The sequence below is a fragment of the Halichoeres trimaculatus genome, unplaced genomic scaffold (genome assembly GCF_033239565.1).
Source record: "Halichoeres trimaculatus isolate MK-OKI-2021-1 unplaced genomic scaffold, fHalTri1.1 fHalTri1_scaffold_17, whole genome shotgun sequence".
NCBI classification, from domain to species: Eukaryota; Metazoa; Chordata; class Actinopteri; order Labriformes; family Labridae; genus Halichoeres; species Halichoeres trimaculatus.
In genome coordinates this window covers 19030603-19051718 of record NW_027437195.1, presented here as the reverse complement: position 1 = coordinate 19051718, position 21116 = coordinate 19030603, and the positions used below count along the sequence as shown (strand labels likewise).

The following is a 21116-nucleotide window of genomic DNA, read 5'->3' as shown; positions in this document are numbered from 1 at the left end:
AAATTATATGATTAACTCATTCACTGCCAGCTGTTTTCAGCGCATCTTGAACAATCTTTTAAGACCTAAATAATATTGTTTTCTAAGGCTATGTATTTTTTAATTGCATTTGTCTCGGGAGCTTCATCCTTTGGTCCTCTCCATGATCACATCCTCATATCAATGTCGGTCTCTCATCCAAAGAGTGCACCACTCTCATCCACAGTAGCTAACGAGCAGGATTTTGATTGACAAATTCTGCTAGACCCTGCCTCCTCCTGCTGAAAAAAATAATTTACTTCTAGACGCAGTAAACAGTTGCACAACGCCAATGGCAGCAAACACGGACATTTTCATATTGGCCAGTTGAAAAAAATGTGGATTTACAAATCTTCCCTTCTTTCTGAATTCTTTTTATTAGTCATGCACTACAATTTTAAGTCCTAGAATTCAGATTCATAATTTGGGGACCTTAAGCAGATATGAGATTAAAACGCAATGAATTAGATTAATTAATTACAAATCCTGTAATTAATTAGATTAATCTTTTTGATCGCCTGACAGCACTCATATATCTATATCTATATTACAAAAGTGCTGATCCCAAAATGTAACTTAAAAAAATGTGATAAAACGTGATGTTTTTTATATATCAGGCTCTAACCCTCACATTACAAAAGAAAGTCAGCTCTGAGTCTCTTTTTCCAAGCCTTGTTTCGCAAATACATCCAGAATGTTGCGTCTAAGAATATCATTTCCATGTTTATGTTTGCAGCAAGTCAAGAAATGAGAATAATCCTTGAGCAAAAACAGTCAGAATGCCAATAAGAAGTTTATTTTAATTCCATGTTTAAAAAAAAGCCATGAGATCATCTTTTTACACACTCATGCTGTAATGAAATGATCAACAAAAACCCTCTTGCAAAACTTGTGCAGAGGGCAAAACAAGTAAGGCAATGTGGAAATGGTTTGTCCTGGATTGATCCCAAGTGCTTAGAAAGGGCCAATTTTCCACACAATTCTGATGAAACATATAAAAAAAAAACCTCAGACAACAAATTTTAAAGCAACCAGAACATAAATATTTACAATTCCTTTTATCAAATTTGTTTTATAACAAATGTTGAAAAACATGGCAATCTACAGTAATTAAAACAAGTTTTGCTTTATCTGCATTAAAGCACTTTTGGAGCTACTGTTTAATTACATACATTCGCTACCTTAAAGATCAATCCACAAACACAGGAGGGAGTGAAATTGGACCAGGTATTCAGATCACTGCTACTTTTTGTGATTTGCTGAGTCATAAATATTCTTCGTTTAATCTTTCCTGGTGCCTGATGGCACATTAGTGTCCTTCATTCTGTAAGTTATGGAAAGTCAAACAGTGAGAATGTGGTTTCTTTTGGTGGTGGCTTACATAGGAGTTATTTTACCCACAGTGAGACCAGGATAATGTGCCCTTTTTGGTCATCCATAACACTACAGTCAGCTCATCCAAGTGAAGACTTTCTTTCATGCACCATAAAAAAAGAAAGCTTCAGCGTGCTATTTAGTGCTGTTCAATGCTGTGTGTGAATATGGCAACAAGGTGATTAACATATGTCAGAACACCCTCTAATGCTTGAGGATGTGTTAGCTACATACTGTTGAATATAGTCTTATAACCCAAGTTAGATTAATCCTGTGTTGATCCTAATGCAGCCGGTACAAGAAATCCCCTACAATTCTACTGAGCTAAGCTACAAGTCTTGTTTGTATATGAGGCAACGAGAAGATCATAGCATGAAAACCAGGTAGCTTTACCTGCAGTTACAATTATCCAGATTTAGTTAACAGCTCAACAGTAAAATAAAGTATCTCTGGTTTGATATGTCAGCCACCAAGTTTAGACCAGCTTCACCTTCTTTTTAACACTGAAGCTTCAACACTGTTTACGTTGCTATTTAAAGCCAAGAAAAGAAAAAAATGCTTCTCAGTGTTGTTTTATAGAAATTACAGAAGTAGCTTTTCAATAATGAAACAGAAAATAAATGACAGGTTGTAAGCCTCTGCCTGCATGTATAGAGAAGCTCTGTTTGAAGGTCACTTATCAGGGAGCGTGTAAGTCGTGGCTCCCAGCATTGATAAGCTCTAACACACAGCTGCTTCTTTGTCCCCTCGTCACGTCACATTCGTCAGACAATGAAACACAAAAGCAGTTAGCAAAGAAGGGTAAAACAAAGATGATCTTTTTCTGAATCAACTACAAAGGTATTTGTGGATACCGTGGAATGGGAGGGAAAAAAAAAGCTGGCAATGGTTCATGCATTTGTGTTTGCTCTGGATGAGGAGAGAAGGAAAACAAGTCCAGAGTTTTTTCTTTCTCGTAAATGAGCACGTCAGTCCGGCTGCTGGGGAGGGAGAGGTGTAGGGGTGTGTGGAGGGAGAGGTTACAGAGGGTGAGGGATCAGGAAGCTTATTTGACCAGCCTCTTGGCTACGTCTGCATAAGCGATCTCAATTTCCTTGTCACTGGGGCAAGTGTTGGTGAACTCCTCTCGTGTGTAGGCGTTGTTCAGGTACTTCCAGATCCCAGTCATGTCTTTGGGGATGTCGAAGCCTCTGTACTTTTTAGTCACCACCTGGAGGGAGTTGTCAGAAGTTAGAAATCTACTCAATTAAGTTTTAAGACTCTTTCACAAACTCACAGCACTTACAGTATTGATTCAGACAGGGCTCTTCTTAAAGGCTGTCATGCTTTTTATACTGTAACTTTACTACGTTTCTCATTGATCTAATAGAAAAAAATAATCAAAAAAGAAAACATGATCATCCAGAAATACATTTTTAATGAGGCAGGTAGGTTAGATAGGCTTTCCTTTAATTCCTGTGGCGGTTGCTGATTAATTTAGTTGTGTTTTGCTAATTTAGGGGCTTTTGTAAGGGGCATGGTTTAATTTCTGAGTCTTAATCTGTTGAAAAGTGCTTAGAAAGTGCGGTGTGAGGTTAAAACAGGTAGCATTAACTCCATTCATAAACTGTTTTTTGTTTTAACCAGACTTCTCCAACTCTGAGGATATTTGTTGGTAACAGAGATGATAAAATCCCAAAGTTCTTTGCAGTTTCTTACTGCAGATTATCCTGTGGTTGTCTGACTATTTGCTCCCTTTGTCTCTCGCAGACTGGTGAAACCAATCTTTACTTTGAGTGATTCAGCTTCTTGGAAATCCCCCTTTTTATACCAGCTCAAATTACCAATCTATTGCAAATTAACCAAATAGGCAATTGAAACAATTTGCTGGCTTCAAATTTAAGATGAGCATACAATAAGTAATAGGTGTAGGGTAAAATGTTGTAAATAAGACTTTGACGGTTTACAGTCTTTTAAATCCTAAATATGAAAAAATAGTCCCAAAACAACATGAATGTTGAAAATAGAACAGGGCTACTCTAAAATGTACCACCATCCTCCACCAGGCTCCTGTTAAATTGAAAAGTATGTTAGCAAAGCACAGCTACACAATTGCTACTGAAGAAGCTGGGTTTAGAAATGATCATGATCAATCATCAGAGGAAGTCTTTTCAAGTAAAGTGACTGGAATTAAAACTGTCGGGAGATTAAATGTGATACTAACACCAAGTCTCTTGCTCACCTTCACTATATGAAGCTTAGGCAGAAGGTTACAGTCAGCCAGAGTCATTTCATCACCGTCCAGGAAGTTACGTGTGGAGACCTTGATGTCCTCAATGCTGTTGTGGTCGATCTCATCAGGCAGCGGCGAGCGAAGATACTCGTCCAGCTTCTGCAGAGTCTTTAGAAGTCCACGCTCCAGAGCTGCAAAAAAAGATCACAAGAGCAGAGTTTCTGTAAAAAATACAAGTCTGACCATATATTTTGCATGTGCAAATATTCCACTTGGAACTGAACTCAAGGCCTTTTCTTCAGGCTTCCTTCTGCAACTGCTACGCTTATACGCTGATCCACCACAAGAGGGCAGTGTTTCATCAAGAGCCAAACCTCTTTTGTTCACCATTAATGCAGAAAACAAATTAATACAAATCATGTTGAGTATTACCATGTACTTTTATAACATAAAGTAACATTATAAGTGAAACAAAACATCAAAATAACATCTTCAAGAAGCTCATTTCTGGCTACACATTTCACTGGAACACAGCTGTTACTTCTTCCTCACAATTCACCCATCTACTTACAGGTTATTTATTAACCATTCTTTCTATGGTAGCAAAACTGACATGAATGGGCTGCATGCGTGATTTGGAAGTTTTACAGCTACACTGGAGAGCACTTATCATTCTACCATACAACTCAGCCTCAGACTATTGACACAGCCTTGACTTTCACATCTAGTTCACCATGGTTCAATATTTTCCCAGGGTGGCGAAGAGCCAACTAAAACATGAAAAAAAGTCTGTGTATTTCTTAAATACCATCAACACTGTTCTGGAAAACCAGCTCACAATCTTTTCCTATCAATAATGAAACAAAATCTACATGACAAGAGTCTATTCTTCATATTTCCAAAAAAAAAAAGTAATTTGTTGTGAAATGATGATTTAGGGGAGGGCTCAGGCTGCAAAGACAGATGAAATCCTGAACGAGACTGTTCATTAACTGCTTTGTAGTTTCAGAGGCCCCCACCAGGTGGGACAGTGAGCACGAGGACAGGAAGCAGCAGCTGAACAAAAGCCCTGTTCTTCACTCTGTGTTTGTGCTATGATGCACCAATCAGGGCAAAGCTTCTTAATGTCACCAGGCAACCAGAATACACTCCCTTGACAACCTGAGGGCTATCTTTGCACATAATCTGTGGGTCCAGCCAGTTGTACGTTTCTATCTGTTTACATGTGGGTGGGTATATCAGTCACATATGGGTATTTACCTTCATTTCCATCTGGTTTGGAGTTCTTGATGTACGCTGAAAACTTGGCAAAGATGTCCATACCAGCTGTGTTTGACTCAGGATGTCTTGCACCAAGCTTGATGAACCTGTAAACACAAATACAAGTAAACGATGGGTACAGCATGAATGGAAAAATGGACTTAAAGCTAACTCTGTAGCACAGTGATACTGGTTGAACAAAAATACACAGCATGTTGCTGTTTTTTTTGTAATTCTCAAATTGTTCTTGTTCAAATTATATAATGCTTTTGTCTAGAGATAGACCGATATGGATTTTTTGGGGGGCCGATATTGGTTATTAGTAGGCAGGAAAGGCCGATAACTGATATTTGAAGCCGATATTATTTGCAGTCAAAGTGGAAATGTTGGTGTAAAAATTTTGAACAGTACAAACACAGTGCAGGAAACAACAGTTTTGAATTGGTTTCATATCAACCGTCGGATCGTAAAAAAAGGCTGATGCTGATATGCCCCAAAATGCCAAATATTGGCCCTGATAATCAGCCAAGCCGATAATCGGTCTATCCTTAATTTTGACTGAGACCTCCTCTTTTGGTCTGACCAAGGTCTGGCTGTTGGTTCCAGACCAGGGTCCAGGGGGAGGTTTCACACATATCATTTTGGTTTGGACCACTCAGGAAAGTCTGAAAGTCTAAACCAAATGATGTTGGTGTGAAAGCCCTCTTAGAGCCCTGTTGGTAAGAAAGAACCAGTCTCCTTTCAGAGTGTAGCAAGAGAAAAAACCTGGAGGAGGGATTCCCAGTACACTGTTTTGGTGCCGTTTTGTAAGCTGGGAGCTTTGCTGCTACAGTGAGAAGCACCTACTTAGGTGGGCAGAGGACATCTTCAAGGAACTCCTCAATCTTGTTGACATCAGTTTTGACTTCACCATTGAAGGTGATGAACGGTGGGTGGGTGCCTGGGGCCAGGTTCTGGAGATCTGCAGGCTTCCTGGAAGATAAATGGAGAAAACACTGCTCAGTCATAACAAATTAAGTGATTTCAGAAACCATGTGCAGTGATCTATCAAGCAAAAACAGCCTTTCATGCCCACATTAGGTACGACACTTGAGTACAATAAACAAAGTTCATAAGAAGTCGAAAGTTTAAGATTAAAACCTGAGCTGGATACTTATTCATTTCTGATAAATCAAGCATCGGAGAAATGAGTTGACAACTCCCTTTTCTCCCTCCTACAACTGCTTTGCTGTGCTCTACCTTTAACGATATGTGTATCTTCATGAGCATGTTTGTGTGTCCTTTGTACAGCCTTCAAACCAGCACATTTTGTACCAGATGTCTCTGGCAGGCAGATGCCACTGACACAAAAAAAGAAATGAGCATGTGTTGATTGAGGAGTGTGAACACAACTGACTCATGAAATCTGCAGAAACCCAGACGGTTGAATCCCATGTCTCACAGCAGAGTCTCAACAACGCGGTCTGATTTATTGTTGGAAGCCAGCAGACTCTGGGAATCCACTATGATCTTATGTGTGTAGCATCAACAACAGTCAGAGACTTTTAATGGTCCTGGATCTGACAATGTTTTCACTGGTAGCTGAAGTCTGAAGGCATTACAGGGCACAAAAAAACAGGAAATCACTTTAACTCACTGGCATGCAAAAAGGGAAGTAGGGCCGTCACCCTATGACATCATTAAGGAGTGGATAGCATGTTGCCTCTAGGATCACAGGCCTTCAATAAGACATATTAACACAGAAGTGCTGGTTTGACTTAAGATGTGTGTCCCATGCACAGGAACTAAAATCCTCAAGTAGGTGGTGCTTGATTCTAGCCTGAAGCCTCTTCTCTGCATGTTGCTTCTCACTCTCTCGTTTCCTGTTTGATTTATTCTTTGTCCTCCTCATATTGTCATGACTTTTGACTGGCACAACATGAGCTTCCATTCAAATTCAGCCATAAAAGAGTGATAAACAGGGCAAACATGTATCTTCTTTCACAGTGTACGTTCAGTTTATTTAGGAGTACAGACACCGTCTGGAACAGAAAAATTCAAAGTCCCCTTTTGCTCTTGAAAGTCTTAAAACATAAGGCACCAAGTACTCATTCCAGCTGAACAAAGGGCTGCTTAAAGAGCAGGGTAAGTAGTTCCAGCTCCAAGTGTACAGACATCCTCTATTGGCTTTCACAGGGTATCAGCTAGCTTTGTTTCATGCCACACAGCCTCTGCCAGGGGAATGCAAATATCCTTACCATGCAAATGCATCTCAACCCTTCCTCCCCTTACTTTAAACATGCTGGCATGTAAGAAAACAAACTCTCTAGGCAAATAGATCCAGCGTTCTTTCTTTTAGCTGTTTAAAAACACACAGCAGTAATTGGGAGAATGTCATTTTTTGTTTGAAGCAGTGGTCTGCAGAGAACGCAGTATCTCTGAGTCAAACACTCAGGAGGAAGAGGATCAAATAAACCAGAGGTACTGACCATGCCTGAAAATAATCTAGCACTGGTGTGTCTTGCATTAGTGGAAAAAGCACAAGAGGACATTAGGTGAATCATACACACAGAAAACATAGAGGGTTTAGAAAACTGCTTCTGGTATCCACATGTGAAAAGCAAGAAGGCTTGTATTTGAAGAAAAAAATCAGTGGTGCATTTAAAATTGCAGAGGATCACCAGTATTTTGATCCCAGGGTTGAAAAATAACATGTTCCCCACTAAAATGTAGGCAGGAAGTATGCAAGTGAAGAACCCTAAATAGCCTCTCTGGAGTCTGAGTGTTTATTTTGCTCCGATCTTCTTTAGCCTGGGAAAGGGTCATGGGAAAACCAAATAAGCAGCAGGGAAGCACAAGCGTGTTAGAGGTGATGTTGGATCAGAGCAGTGCAGAGAGTTTTGTGAACACGCCCAGGAAAAATCTAGCAATCTACCAAAAGAAGAAAATTAGAGGGATAATGTTTCCATCTGGTTGGACGGTCAGAACTTGAGAAGAGGAGGATGGGGAAAAGGGGATGAAAGGAAGCTCGGAAATGGAGCAGGAACCAACCTCTTCAGGTCCACTGTGGTGACATTGAAGACGACTCCTTTGAGCCACAGGATCATGAAGAGCCTCTGGGAGAAGGGGCAGTTGCCAATGCTCTCTCCGTCACTTCCCGCCTTCAATAAACAGATAGATAGTGCGTTAGAATGGGAGCAGATTAAGTACAAGCAGTATAACAGGTGCCATGGAGACTGAGTGTGTAAACAGTGGCACATGTTCGACCTCATAAGGCCCAGTAAGCAAAGGTGGGACCATCTCAGATTAAATGATGACAGACAGCAGATGAGATCTTGAAAACACGAGTAACAAGGTTCTTCTACTGGAATCTCCTGGCCTCAAACTGGACAGTTGTGATAGAGGTTACATCTTCGTTGCACCATCTATAAACTGAGGTATTTTCCTGTAGCCAGCCACAGAGGGCGTATTTCAGACAAAGAGTCTTTTATGCATATTACAGGCTGCCCTCATAAAAACTTAAGTAGGAAGGAAGGAGTGATTGTTGAAATGCTTCAGCGTACTGACCCTTTGTCACCTCTACTGTAGAAGAGTGTGCTGTGAGGAGAGACTTCTGAAGTGATTAGGAAAACTCTTCTTTTCTCTTTTGCTACAAGGCACAAAAAAGCATAATAGTTGCAGAAGGAGAGGGGCAGTAGTGTGTGGATTATAAATTGATATTTATCACTCATTGGAGAAGGAATTTTACGTGTGGTATTTGTTAGAGGTGGGAGAAAAAATCAAAATTAAATATCAGGATTTTTTTGCCAATATCAAAATTAAGATTCTTTAACAATTTTTTCAAATTCTTCATTTCAGTCTTTGTTTATAAAATTGATTGGGAAAAAGTTACCACTTTTCTCCAGCAGAGGGTGAAATATTTCTCTCTGACTCACGTTATGTGCATTTTTTGGGAAAATATGGCCCCTGTCTCCTGTTTGTAGACATAATCATCATCGTTTAAAAAGTGAAGTAAAAATCGCAAAAATCGTAGAGTTGCAATTTAAATCGAATCGGCACCCCAAAAATCATAACAGAATTGAATCATGAGAATAGCATATTGTCCCAGCCCTAGTATTTAGGAAACGGAAAATATTTTTATGCGTTAACGCCTGTCGTTCAGCTTCACATCACTAAAAAACAATGTTTTCAGAAAACTACATCAAAGTGAAGATTTTGGAAAACTCCAGTTTCATGGTTTCGTGCAGACACCGGTAAACAGAGTTTTCAGTTCTCAAACGTCACAGCTGAATGACAGGGGCTCATTCTGATTGGCTGGCGCGGGTTTTATGTCTGGAAAACACTGCCAAATTTGGGTTTGGCATGCCTTAAGCCGCACTCATTGGCGGATTTGCCCGCTGCCTGTGGACAAAAGTATTTTTCAAAACGAATGAAGCCGGGATGTTCATTATTGAAAATACAGGCTATGTGTGGACATGGCCTATAACTGTCTGTTAAAAAAAATGAAATGTTGATATTACAGATACTACAGTGAAACTATCTGGTTCATAGTGGGGGCAGATTTTTTTCATGCTGGTTTTGCCCGCTATAAAACAGAGAACAGGCAGAAGCAGCATGAGTTAAAGTAAAAAAGGACAGCTGTTAGCCACCCAGCTAGCTAGATAGCCACTACTGCAGTGTGCGTGGTGTATACTGAAGAGCGAAATATGTTGTTGGAGATGTTTCATAAAAGCATGGTACACTACTCAAACCCAGCAGAAGATTTCTTGTTGGTTTAGTAGTTGCTTTGGATTCCATAAAAAAATTACAGAGTGTAGGTGAATCTTCAGTCTGCAGAAAACCTGATCAGTGGACATTAAGCCAAAGATGGCAGTGTTAAGTTAACTGGGGATATCCCTCATACACACACACACACACCCAGTGCCAAACAGAAATGTACTGAAAAGGTGCTGCAAACGTTCAACATACCCTCTTTATTTCTAACCATCTATCTTTGTCACACGCTCTTCTTCTCCAACTCTAACTTGCCTTTCACTGGGCTCATCTCTCAGCCTTTTATGGGCTGCAGAGGTTGAAGAAAAGTACAAATATGGTTTAAACTCTCCATCACAGGCTGGATATATCACTTCATTTGATCAGATGAGCTTTGTGTGGTATCTTTATTAAATCAGACAGTCACTGGGACACTGCTAAATGAGAAACTGACTTCAGTTCAACAACCTCATTGCAAAACTGAGAGCCATGAACCAAGTACTGTTAATCTCTGTTTCATTCCTGTTAATTAAGAAATGGAAATATCCTCCTCAGAGATATCACCATGGTTGAACCCACTTAATGCAGAGCTGTGTAGCTCTGTGTGAGCTTGAGGGGTATACTACTCTCCAGGCAAGGCAGGCCAAGAAAAAATGAACCTTATCCATCTATTCACAAGGACAAGCATGGAGGTCATTCAAGTACCACCTCTCTGGAATGCATTCAGCATTTTATTGTTGAGGAGCTGCCGTTACAAACTGTTTGGGTTACGTCTGCTTTAGGGCTGCAGCTATCAAACATTTTAGTATTCGAGTATTCTACTGAAAATCCCATTGATTAATCGAGTAATCGGATAAAATACATTTTTGTTTGGTTAAAGAGCAGTTATTTTTCAAATGAAAATTTTTCTCTTTAAGAAATAGAATTTTCTGATACATCATGTCAAAAAGAGCACTTGCTTTGGTAGCTCCAAAATATGTAAACACACTGACACATTTTTTGTGCCTTGTAAATCTCATCAAATGTTGCAGACCCAAATGGCACCCGTTTTGTAGAATGACCCATTGGTCTCCAAACTCCAGAAAAGAAGCTAGATTTGTTGCTAGTTGCTATTTTGTTTAAGAGGTAGCTTGAGGGGTCTGAAAACTCTCTTCATATGGCCTCAGCTCTATTTGAAATACCACTCTGATCTTTTTTAAAATTAAACGATTCCTCGAGGCAGAGAAAGTTACTCGAGTATATTTTGTAATCGAGTACCTTGTATCATTCGAGGAATCGTTTCAGCTCTAGTCTGCTTCTTGTGTTATCAGAGACTCCTCTTCAATCATCAACTGCAGTTTTTACCTCTTGTATCTGTTTAGACGTGGAAACTGTTTCTCATAGTAATGCAGAAGATGTTTGTGTACAATTCCCCTCCATACTCTCAGCTCAACATCTGTCTCCAAAATATATCTCTGGTATCAAAAGCAGGTTGTGAACCGTCTTCAATAGTGACTTTGTTCTCTAGTGTTCAGACAGTCCAGCAGCTCCTTGCTGGTGTGGACAGCCTGGCCACTGTTGTCCTCTGTGTGATGCCCAGTGGGGTGGCTCTGTTTGATCTGCCTGCAGGCTCCCATTGTACTCCCATTGAGCCAACCCCCCCACACCATTCAATTTCTGGAGCCAGGATTAGAACACTGCTTTTGTTCAGCAAATGAAAGTCCCCTTTTCACCTAACATTATTTCAATTCTAAAGTAGAGCTGTGGTAAATATAGATTGCTGGCAGCATCATTGAACTGGACTGGCAATGGCTGATCCTGATGGGATCAGAAAAACATCAATGGGATATTACGCTACTTTCTATTCAGCACATCCAAAGAGAACCATTCTGAATCAAAGGTGGTAATACACCCCAGCAACAGTTCCCATGGTAATGACCACTTACATATGGCTTGAAGTAGAGGAAACAGCAGAGAGGATTACCAATTCACAGGTAAACTGTCTGACTCACTTTCCAAACAGAGGAAAATGTTTCCCGATTAAGAAATGTTTTTGAAAAAAAAACAAAAAGACATTTTCTGTGCTTCTCCGTAAAAAGCTACTTTAATTCTGAGCTCATCTTTACTTCTCTGTCTCAAGTGGCAGAGAAGAAGGCCACAGCAGCTGTGAAAGACATTTTACACTCTTCTTTCTCTTTTGGTCTGTTCCAGAAGCCGAGGTCCTTCCCTCTAGAGCCCGCAGCAGAGCAGACTACCGCTCTGCCAAAGACTCTGCCAGCAGAGAGAAAGGAGAGAGCACTCGAAAGAGGTGTTACAGGAAACAGGGTGCGAATCAATGACTATATGCAACGCTAATAGATGGAGCAAACAACAAGTGGTAGTGGATGCTTTAAGTGGGAGTGGAGGGGGACGGCTGGCTGCGTGCTGCTGGGCATGCTGCTCGATTCTTCTTCTTCCTTCTTTATCCCTGCCCCCTTATCCTGGGCCCCTCGCTGGAGTTACTGGGGGGTTGGGCATTTAGGGAGGAGGGAGAAACTATTCCAGAAATGTCCTGAAAGTCTCACCGGAGAGGGTGCTTTGTTTAGTTTACATGATGATGCTGTATTTCCTCTGCTGGTGCCGTTTGAACTGTTTCCCTGTTAAGAAGCTGCTGCCCTACGTCACACTAAAACAGCTGTGGTGTTAAATTAAGGTAAACACCTATAGTAAATGTTAAAGCAGTCAAGCAACTGAGTCAAAAGAGGAAGAAAAACAGATTTTTCAAATCAAGCCTCTGGAACAAAACTAGTTAAAAAGAAAAAGGTTTACGACAGCCCTAACATTGTGTTCCTGTACCCCAAACACTTCCCAGAGGGCCACTGTTATAGTGTGGCATTCACAAAGAGCTTCTGGAGAACTTCCTATACAAATACAACACAAAAGTGCTTTTTGTTTGGAGTTTCAGGCACGCTACCAGTTCACATTAACAGAGAAAAAAAACACGCCAATAAAATTGCAGAAAGGAGGCGAGAAACAACTGCAAATGGGCCCTTATAAGGAAAACAGCATCAGTTAAAAAAAGTAAAGTAGCTGTTCAGTTTCAATACACAAGCTGTGTATAAACCAACTCTAAGTGATGATGCCCAGCTAGCAGCCTGACACCTCAGCTCCTGTTTCCTAAGGTCACACCATCCTTTCAAAGAAAACAGGACAAGTTTTTACCAGATGTGAGATAATGTCTAGGCCATGAAGTGGTACGAGCCGACGACTGCCAAAGGCCTCTGAAGCTTCATTTAGGCTCATAGGAATGATCATGAGTCAACAGATGCCTGTTTATTTAATGCCGAACACACACAGCTGCTCAGCAGAGAGTGAGTCATGCTCAAATCGGATGTTATCTAGGAGGCAGTGTCCTGGACGGCGTGGCCCCACAGCAGCACAATGAGACCTCAGTTAGCAACGGGGGTGATGTTGCATTTAAAACACTTCTACTTCTCAAAACACACTCATATTGCCATGACTCTGTTCCCTGACACTGATATCATCAGTCTGACACACTCTGGGTGTGATAGTGATGATAGGCCTTCTATTAGTCTAAACATGAACACCCAGTCAAAATAATGTGTGCTTTTAAAAAGAACAACATTATCACTTCACCAGTCTGTTCCCATGAAAATTCACTAGGTACATAAAATGCAGAACACTCATCTCACAACTGTTTTTACTACAACAGCCCACTTATGTATCCTAATCTAAACTGCCCCTGATGTTGTCAGGTGATGAAAGTTTATAGCCAGAACTCTTAGCGACGATAGCTCCAGTTCTGGCTGGGCATGGTCCTCTCAGTCTTGGCTCAGAATCTAATTTTAGAAACATCCAGGCCCGCTCCTTCCCCTCCCCAGCACATTTCATTTTCTAAATTGGGTGGGCTGCTTAGCAAGTTCAAGCCACACTTTGACCGAATAAGGAACGGACGATGTATCAAGCAGCTTCCTCCGCTGGCTATGACACAAAGCAGGAATGTCCGTTTGAGAGTGGGCAGCCATGGTAACCTCATAGCAATGCCTCTCCCTGTTAGCTGGACAAGTACACAGACTGGGCTGGGGTTAGGACTGTGAGCATGCAGTTAAACTCACAGCAGAGTAGTTTACAGGTGCACAACTGACACAACTTGCAGACAGTAAAAGGAGAAGTTTCTCAGTGAATTGACATGATATTGACTGCTGATCCATCTAACTTTTTCAGACCCTTGTTTCCATTTGACAACGCCTCATTACTTGAATATAACTTATAGGGATGGGTACCGAATCAGGTACTTTTATAGGTACCGACCGAATTCTGTCAAAAGTAGCGGGTACCGATTCACATAAAATCAAGTGGTACCATGTTTAGGTACCTAAATGAATCCTTGTGACTGTGAGGGAGTGGAAGAGTAGGTGATTTTCCATGCTGGGTATGAACACAGCTATGCAAGGTAATATATTGTAGAATAAATATGTTGAATTGAAAAAAAAAAGTGTATTTTATTCATAAATAAATTGATATTTTTTTACCACATGAACAAAAAAGGTACTGAAAATTGGAACTGTTGAGTACGGGTACCGATTGCCAGCTACCGGGTGTCGGTACCGTATCGTTTCAAATGTAAAAGGGAACCAACCCTAATAACTTATATCCCCTAGAGGAGAAAAAAAAGAAGGGGTGACCAGGTATCTAAAAACAACACTGCAAAAACTGAAATCTTATCAAGAGTTTATGTCTTTTTATTAGTCAAAATTGTCTTTTTATACTCAATATGAGCCACATTCAACTGGTCAGTCCAGAAAAACTTCTTGATTCAAGTTATTGAAAGACAAAAATGAGGTCTGAATTGCTTGTAACAAGTTAAAAAATCTGCCAATGTAACAAGAAAGATTTGCAAGAAAATTTGCTAAAAACTAAAATATTGTCTTAATACAAGTAACTTTTTTCTTGATCCATTGGCAGATATTTTTAACTTGTTACAAGCAATTCAGACCTCATTTTTGTCTTTAAATGACTTGGAATAAGACATTTATCTGGACTGGTTGGGTGAATGTGGCTGATATTAAGTCCAAAAAAGCATTTTCTACTGAAAATAAGACAAAAACACTTGATAAGATTTCAGTTTTTGCAGTGAAAGAGTGGGTGTGGCAGACCCTGACCAAAGATGGACTGATGTTCTGTGCCTAAAAAACACTACAAGCACTTTGATGTGTAACAAGAGGCGAGTTGCTGAGTGTAACTAGTGACAGATGAGTGTAGAGCCAGGTTTAACTATAGAGTGGAAATACCATCACATCCCTGGTGTGGCTCTGACTCAGGCTGACATCACTCTGTGGAAACTTCAAGACTTCCAGTCAGACAGAGGCCTACTGTGTTGGAGCACATGAGCACTGAGTTGAGCCTCCAGCGTCAGTGGAAAGTTAGATACTAATGGAGAGCCTGAATGTACAACCATGGCACAACTATGGAGTAAGTCAGCATTAAAGTATTGTATTCAGCCGCAGTAAAGAAAGAATAAGACTCAATCCCAGTTTTTAATTACGCAGGAGACAAGGGCAGACATCCTATTCAGAGCCACAGCTTACACACATCTGTTGTCCCTCATGTTTGCATATAGTCAAAAAAAAAACACCAGACAGCCTGATCTTGTCTCCATCAGACAGCTGTGTACCAGGCTCTGGCACAAACACAATGCCAGCATGCTGACACTACACACATGCCAGATAAACATGGCAGCAAATATCATCAACATGGCCACACACATACCAGCCTCCTCAGTGATTCTAAGAAAACAGGGTGTTTGTCTGGCCACTATTAGTTTGCAAATATTTGAGCCAACTGGTTCTCAAAGTGGGGTCCCAACCTCCTGGAGTTGGTCACCACAGGACAACAGGGGTTTTACAGGAATTCATGGGGGGATGTGGGGGAAATGGAACAAAAAAACAAGAGTTATCACTTAAGTTTTAACTGTTACTATTATCTTTAATTGCAGATCCTACATCAAAGTGTACAATCTAACTCTATCATGATGTTGATTAATCTGCAAATTAAGAACTGAGTGTTGACAGTGACTTGTAACAGACATGACTACTTGGGGGATTAGATGTTCTAAAAATGATATTAATGTTGTAAAAGGCAAGGCTATACAGTGAGGAGAGTTATGTCTGGAACGCTGTAAATTGTAACGTCTATACTCAAAGCACTCGGTGTCTGTGAGTATTGAGTATTATTAAAATAGAAATAATTAGCGATTGTATACAAAAGAAGACATTAAATAAAAGAAATTAACAACATTAGTGATTTTTTTTAATATGAAATTATAACCCAATGGTAATTCAATTATTGACATTTCAATGTAGGAGGAATCTCAGAAAAATCTCAGGGCAATTCAAAACCTAATAATCACAGATATGATACATTAGTCAATTTGATGCAGTTAAACTATAAAACTACAAAAAAACAGGTGTTGAAAATTTATCTCAGCTATCATTGCTTAATAAGTACCTGTTTTTTTACTTCTTGATCTCAGCTACTATTGAGGGAAAAAGAAAGTCTTTATGGTTTAAGATACTTTAATCTTCTGAGATGATGGTTCAGGTACAATGACCCACTTATTCAAACTCCCATGATGGAGTACCACACTTAGGTCTACATACACCTCTCTGCTTCGAGGAACACAGCACATGAAACACAAGCAGACGGGATCATGTTGAGACTGATTGAGTTACACGTGTAGTCAGCAGGGAGACTCTCCTCCTTTGAGGGGTCATGCTGCTCTTCTGACAGTAAAGATGATGTAACAGGGAGGCAGAGGAAGAGGAAGAGAGTGGGGCTTCTCTTCCCCCTGTACTCAGATCTGGTGGGTTAAAACTGCTGAAGTAATCGGTATAGTACTATTAGTTCAGTAGAAAGACCCATGAACCAACAAGACTCTTAGGAACAAATCTTTATAATCTCTGATCCATGTTTGACCAGGGTGGCATGGCATCCTGTTCTAGAGCACACAAGAGAAATACCTCATAAGCAAGTGGCTTACAGGTCAAGCAGTGCAAATGAGACAAGCTTTCCTTCTTGAGACATATTACATCAAAGATTCTAACTGCATACATTACCACTACTCAGCCTGGTTTTATTCCCCTACAATAATCAGACAATAGACCTTTTAGAACATTGTCATTTTACATTACAAAGACAGTAACATTGAAGAAACAGTGACAGGCTAGATGCCTTAAGACAAATTCACTGTGCTGTGAAAAAAATACTCACAGCAACAACACAACACTCTGCAACATCAGCATCCTATTAACTATTGTGACCTGACTCGTGACGCTGGCCGCCGTACACTTGGGGATCAAATTTCTGTCAGGGTCCACTGGTATCCAAGTTTAAACAGCTGATGTAGATACTGATAAACAGAGAGCAGGGCAACCATGTCTGCTTTTTCATGTCAATATCATTTTGTTTTTATTTGCCTTTTATTAAAAAATGCAGTTGTAATGACATCTATTATTCTATGCACATTACAATCTAAAAAACATAGCTTTTCTGAGTCAGTAACATGTTTGAGATGGATTGTTGGGTAGAGTAAATTCAGGAAATTTAAAAATACATTGGTAAAAATGGCTTACATTGTTATATTAGTAGTCATTTATAATTTGGCCTAATGAGTGGAGGTACTAGCAGTTGTTGATTATTTCAAAATGCTGTCTATCTGTAATGCTGTTCTCTCAAAGCTTTTCTGTTTATCATGTATTTATTCATTATTCATTATTCAATCAAAATATTACTTAAGCTATAACTAAAAAGGAGAAAGACTGAATCTTAAGCTATAGAGAAACATGAAAACTATTTTGACCACCATAAGCAGAAACCAACCTTCAAATAACTGTACAGTAGTTAGAACCGAACGAGCTAATTCCAACCATGCATGTAATTTCAGGCAGCAGCATTGACTGGAGCACAGTCAGTGTTGAAAAAGGTTCATTGTGTTTCATAAAACAGCCTATCACAAGGCATAAGTCACATGTTGCAGCTGATAGCACAATATGAAATGTGCAACTCTCCATGAAGCCTTTTTCACTGGACTTAAAAGAACAGAGTGCGAGGTACAGAAAGAGTATGATGGGAGTTGGACATCTGCTGAACAGAGAATGAAACTTAAGAAAGCACATTGTTATCTGTTGGCCATAACTTAAGATTTGTCAGACAACGCAGACCCCCTTCATCGTCCTTACAGAGGTGTCCTTTGTTGGATTCACTTTGGCATTCCATCACCATGGTTTCCATGGGACTGTTGTCCTGAAGACCAAACATAAACATAGACAGACTCTTATGCCAACCAGAATGAAGAGCACTTCTCCAACATGCCCACTGGCTCTGCTGTTGCTGCTGGCAGGAGTGTGGAAGTCTGGAGGCAGCAGAAGGCTTCCCAACCAGCAGTGTGACCTTGGCACACTTGCAGCCAATGGAGGCATACACAAGGACAGATAAAGCCTGTCTGTTTCTCCTGACTCATTTGTATTCTGTTATCCGCCATACAGCCAGGTCTCACTATGGTGGTGGATGACTCACTAGCATACTTGAATGAATCCAGAGTAGATTTTAAAGGCAGTGAGACTGAATAAAAACACAACAAAACATGTAGTAATAGAGTGGGCATTTCTGCAGAAGCACTTGTACTATGATTTCCTCCAGAGATATTGGGAGATCACTTAGTGAGGTCAGAACTGCTTTTAAGTTAGTCTGATACAATCATTCAGAATTGAAAGGAGTGAGAAAGGAATAGAGGAACTGTGGTTACTGAAAGTAACATTTTGAATACCCCCGCTGTAGTCCAATGTCATTAAGTGCTGCTTCATCAAATCTGATACACTCTAGCAAAGCATGTGCACAGGATTCAGGGTATTATCTTAACTCTTAGCTATTACAAATTTGTTGGTAAAACGTTAAACAGACATGGGTGGATGCTTGAAAGTCCACATCTACAGTGCGCTGGCACTACTACCTATATCAGCAAAAAATATGTAACCTGCTGTACGGTAATGAGGTCAAAGGTCTATCTTTCAAATTACAACCTCATTATACCGTGCTCATTTGCGACTGACAGCAATAAAAACTACCATGGAGGGCCTCACATCCACACCCCTAACAGATGATCATTGTACCCATAGCAATGTGACAACAGCTGCTAAAAACACCCCGGGTCATATAAGTTGCCTCGTCATCAAAGAATCTGTGAAGTATAACAGCTACTTTTAACAGGTAAAAATTGCATGGTAAGAACATTCAGACCCTATGCTAACCTGGAAAATAATTAGTCAGCTTAAGCTGACATATGGCAGTGTCCTGAAAGATCTAACACTGGAGAGTGTGGAGGATACACACAGTTTGTTATCAGCTGTTCCCAGAGGTCTGGTCCGCAGCAGGGTGCCTATGGCAACCAGTGTGCCCTCCATTGTCTCCCGTGACTGTGTTTAATGCAGCACAGTGAGAACAACTGCATAAATAAAAGATGTAGACATGTCAGACACTGGCACAAAACACAGAGCCAAGCAAGTTGATAGGTTATCATACTATCTTAAACACTCAGTGAAAGAAATGTCTGGTCTGTTCACAACAGGCTACACAAAAAGTCCAAAGAGGGAGGGCAAGGAGGAAGAGTTGGCCACATGTGTAACCCTTCATGGCCAAGGAATGATGTAACCTCTCCTTTAGGCTGTAAGAGGAAGTCAAAGAAACACTGCTGTTCAGATTTGTTTTCCCATAGATTCTGCCTCATCAATGCCTTCAACAATCCTCCCTTTCTTATGATGAGCAAAACAAACAGGACATGGTTTTTATGATTCTGTTAAGTCTCTCACAGCACACAGGTCACCCTTATTCATAGCTAGAGGAACTAAAAGTTACAACTGAATGTGCTCACCATATCTCACACACAGGATTTACAAAGGTCTCCCCCCCTTTCACTGTACGCTTGCTTTGCTGTCCCCTGAGCCCTCACCCACCCTGTCCTCATCTAATGAGGACCCCCAAAACTCCCCCTTTTTCTTCTCAACCATTTTCCCGCCCTGAAAGCAGGCAGCTGAATAAAAGGAAACAGCCATTCACACCCTCCAACATCCACATAGCTGCTGGGGCAACTCAATACAGAAATCAGTGTTAGGGAGGGTAATAATGCTGTGGTTTTATGAAACTTCACCCCCTCCACAAGAAAAGTGTAGGATTCATGTATAAAGTGTAATCAATCACAGCATCTGAAAATGGATGATATTTGCTTAGCTACACTTGCAGTTTTGAGACAGCAAAACTACACCCCATTGACAAATGGCCCTAACAAAGAGTATTAGGAGCCATTTTCACTGTATGGTGGTACGAGTAACCCACATAAATACTGTAAATCACAACCAAACCGTCCCAGGTTTTTGGTCTGCAGTCAGTGACCATATGAGGACCCAAATACCTAACTTAACTCTTATGTGTCTATTCCAGCATCCATTTATGGCCAGGCAGAACCAAATGTATGGATAAGCAACATATTCCATTACTTTGAAATGCTTTATATCGCTATTTGTACGTCTTGGTTTTTAGAAATAAAAACGCAGCGGCAACAAGTGAGAAAATGTGAGGGGAGAATTTGCGGCGGAGGACCACATTTACGTTACCGGGCTTTTGTTAATGGATCAGCCCAGCGTTCCGCATGGCAGGCGCCCCTTCCCTCACTACTGCATCCGCCCTTCTTGTGACACTGTCGGCTCCACATGGCAACAGAAGCAAGGGTTTAAAAAAATCTCAATCTTTTTGTTTTCCAAAGGCGACCAGAAATCACCATTTTGTCCACTTTGGCACACCTCGAAGGTTAATCAAAAATGTGAGGCTAGCATGGTGGTTCAAGAAAAAAAAAACGTCCGTTAACGTAAAAACACCCCGTTTTTCGTTAAATGCAAAACAGACGTTTAATACTTACTTGTCATCACGATATACTGAAGCTGGTTAAGCCAGGGTAAAAAAAGAAACTTAAAATGCTAAACTTTTTCCAAACGATGTGTGGTGTGGTCTTACCTTCACGAAGAGCTCGATAACGGGTTCGTTATCCGCCTTAACTCCGTTCTGTGGTACTGACAACGACATAGTTGCTGCTACTATTAGAAGTTCGTCAAACAAAGGTTAATTTTTTTTCTTGCTACCACACCCGGACTCTGCTTGGTCCTGTTCTCCACCTCTCTTTTTGTCCTGGAGCTCGGTAGGCGCCTCTCCTTCTTTACCCTTGCGATGGTTTGGAGCTAGCAGCAAAAGCAGCAGTGACGGGGCAGATAGAATTGTCACACCGTTGCAACAGAACTCAAACTCGGCTAAGCTACAGAGACATCATTGGACCATGAGGCTCTTTTTGCTGGTATGAGTAGCGGTGATGAGGGCGGGTGGGAGAAGCAACGGGAATACTTAAAGCTGTGATGTCATCAGAAGCGCAAACATGTAAGAATGTGGGAGGGTTTATGGGGATGACCAAACGAGGCTATGCAACAGCAAAGAAACCAACGCT

At 40.6% G+C, this 21116-nt stretch overlaps 1 protein-coding gene across 1 annotated transcript; it reads right to left on the bottom strand.

Moving 5' to 3' along the window:
- Positions 1-798: 798 nt before the first annotated feature.
- On the bottom strand, positions 799-21031 carry clic4 (chloride intracellular channel 4). Its single transcript, XM_074692211.1, has 6 exons — positions 20636-21031; positions 7895-8004; positions 5711-5836; positions 4865-4971; positions 3614-3795; positions 799-2602 (listed from the first exon to the last, which is right to left on the bottom strand). Exons 1-6 carry the CDS (start codon positions 20702-20704, stop codon positions 2438-2440), a joined length of 759 nt encoding a protein of 252 aa, XP_074548312.1. The 5' UTR covers positions 20705-21031; the 3' UTR covers positions 799-2437.
- Between the last annotated feature and the right edge of the window lie 85 nt (positions 21032-21116).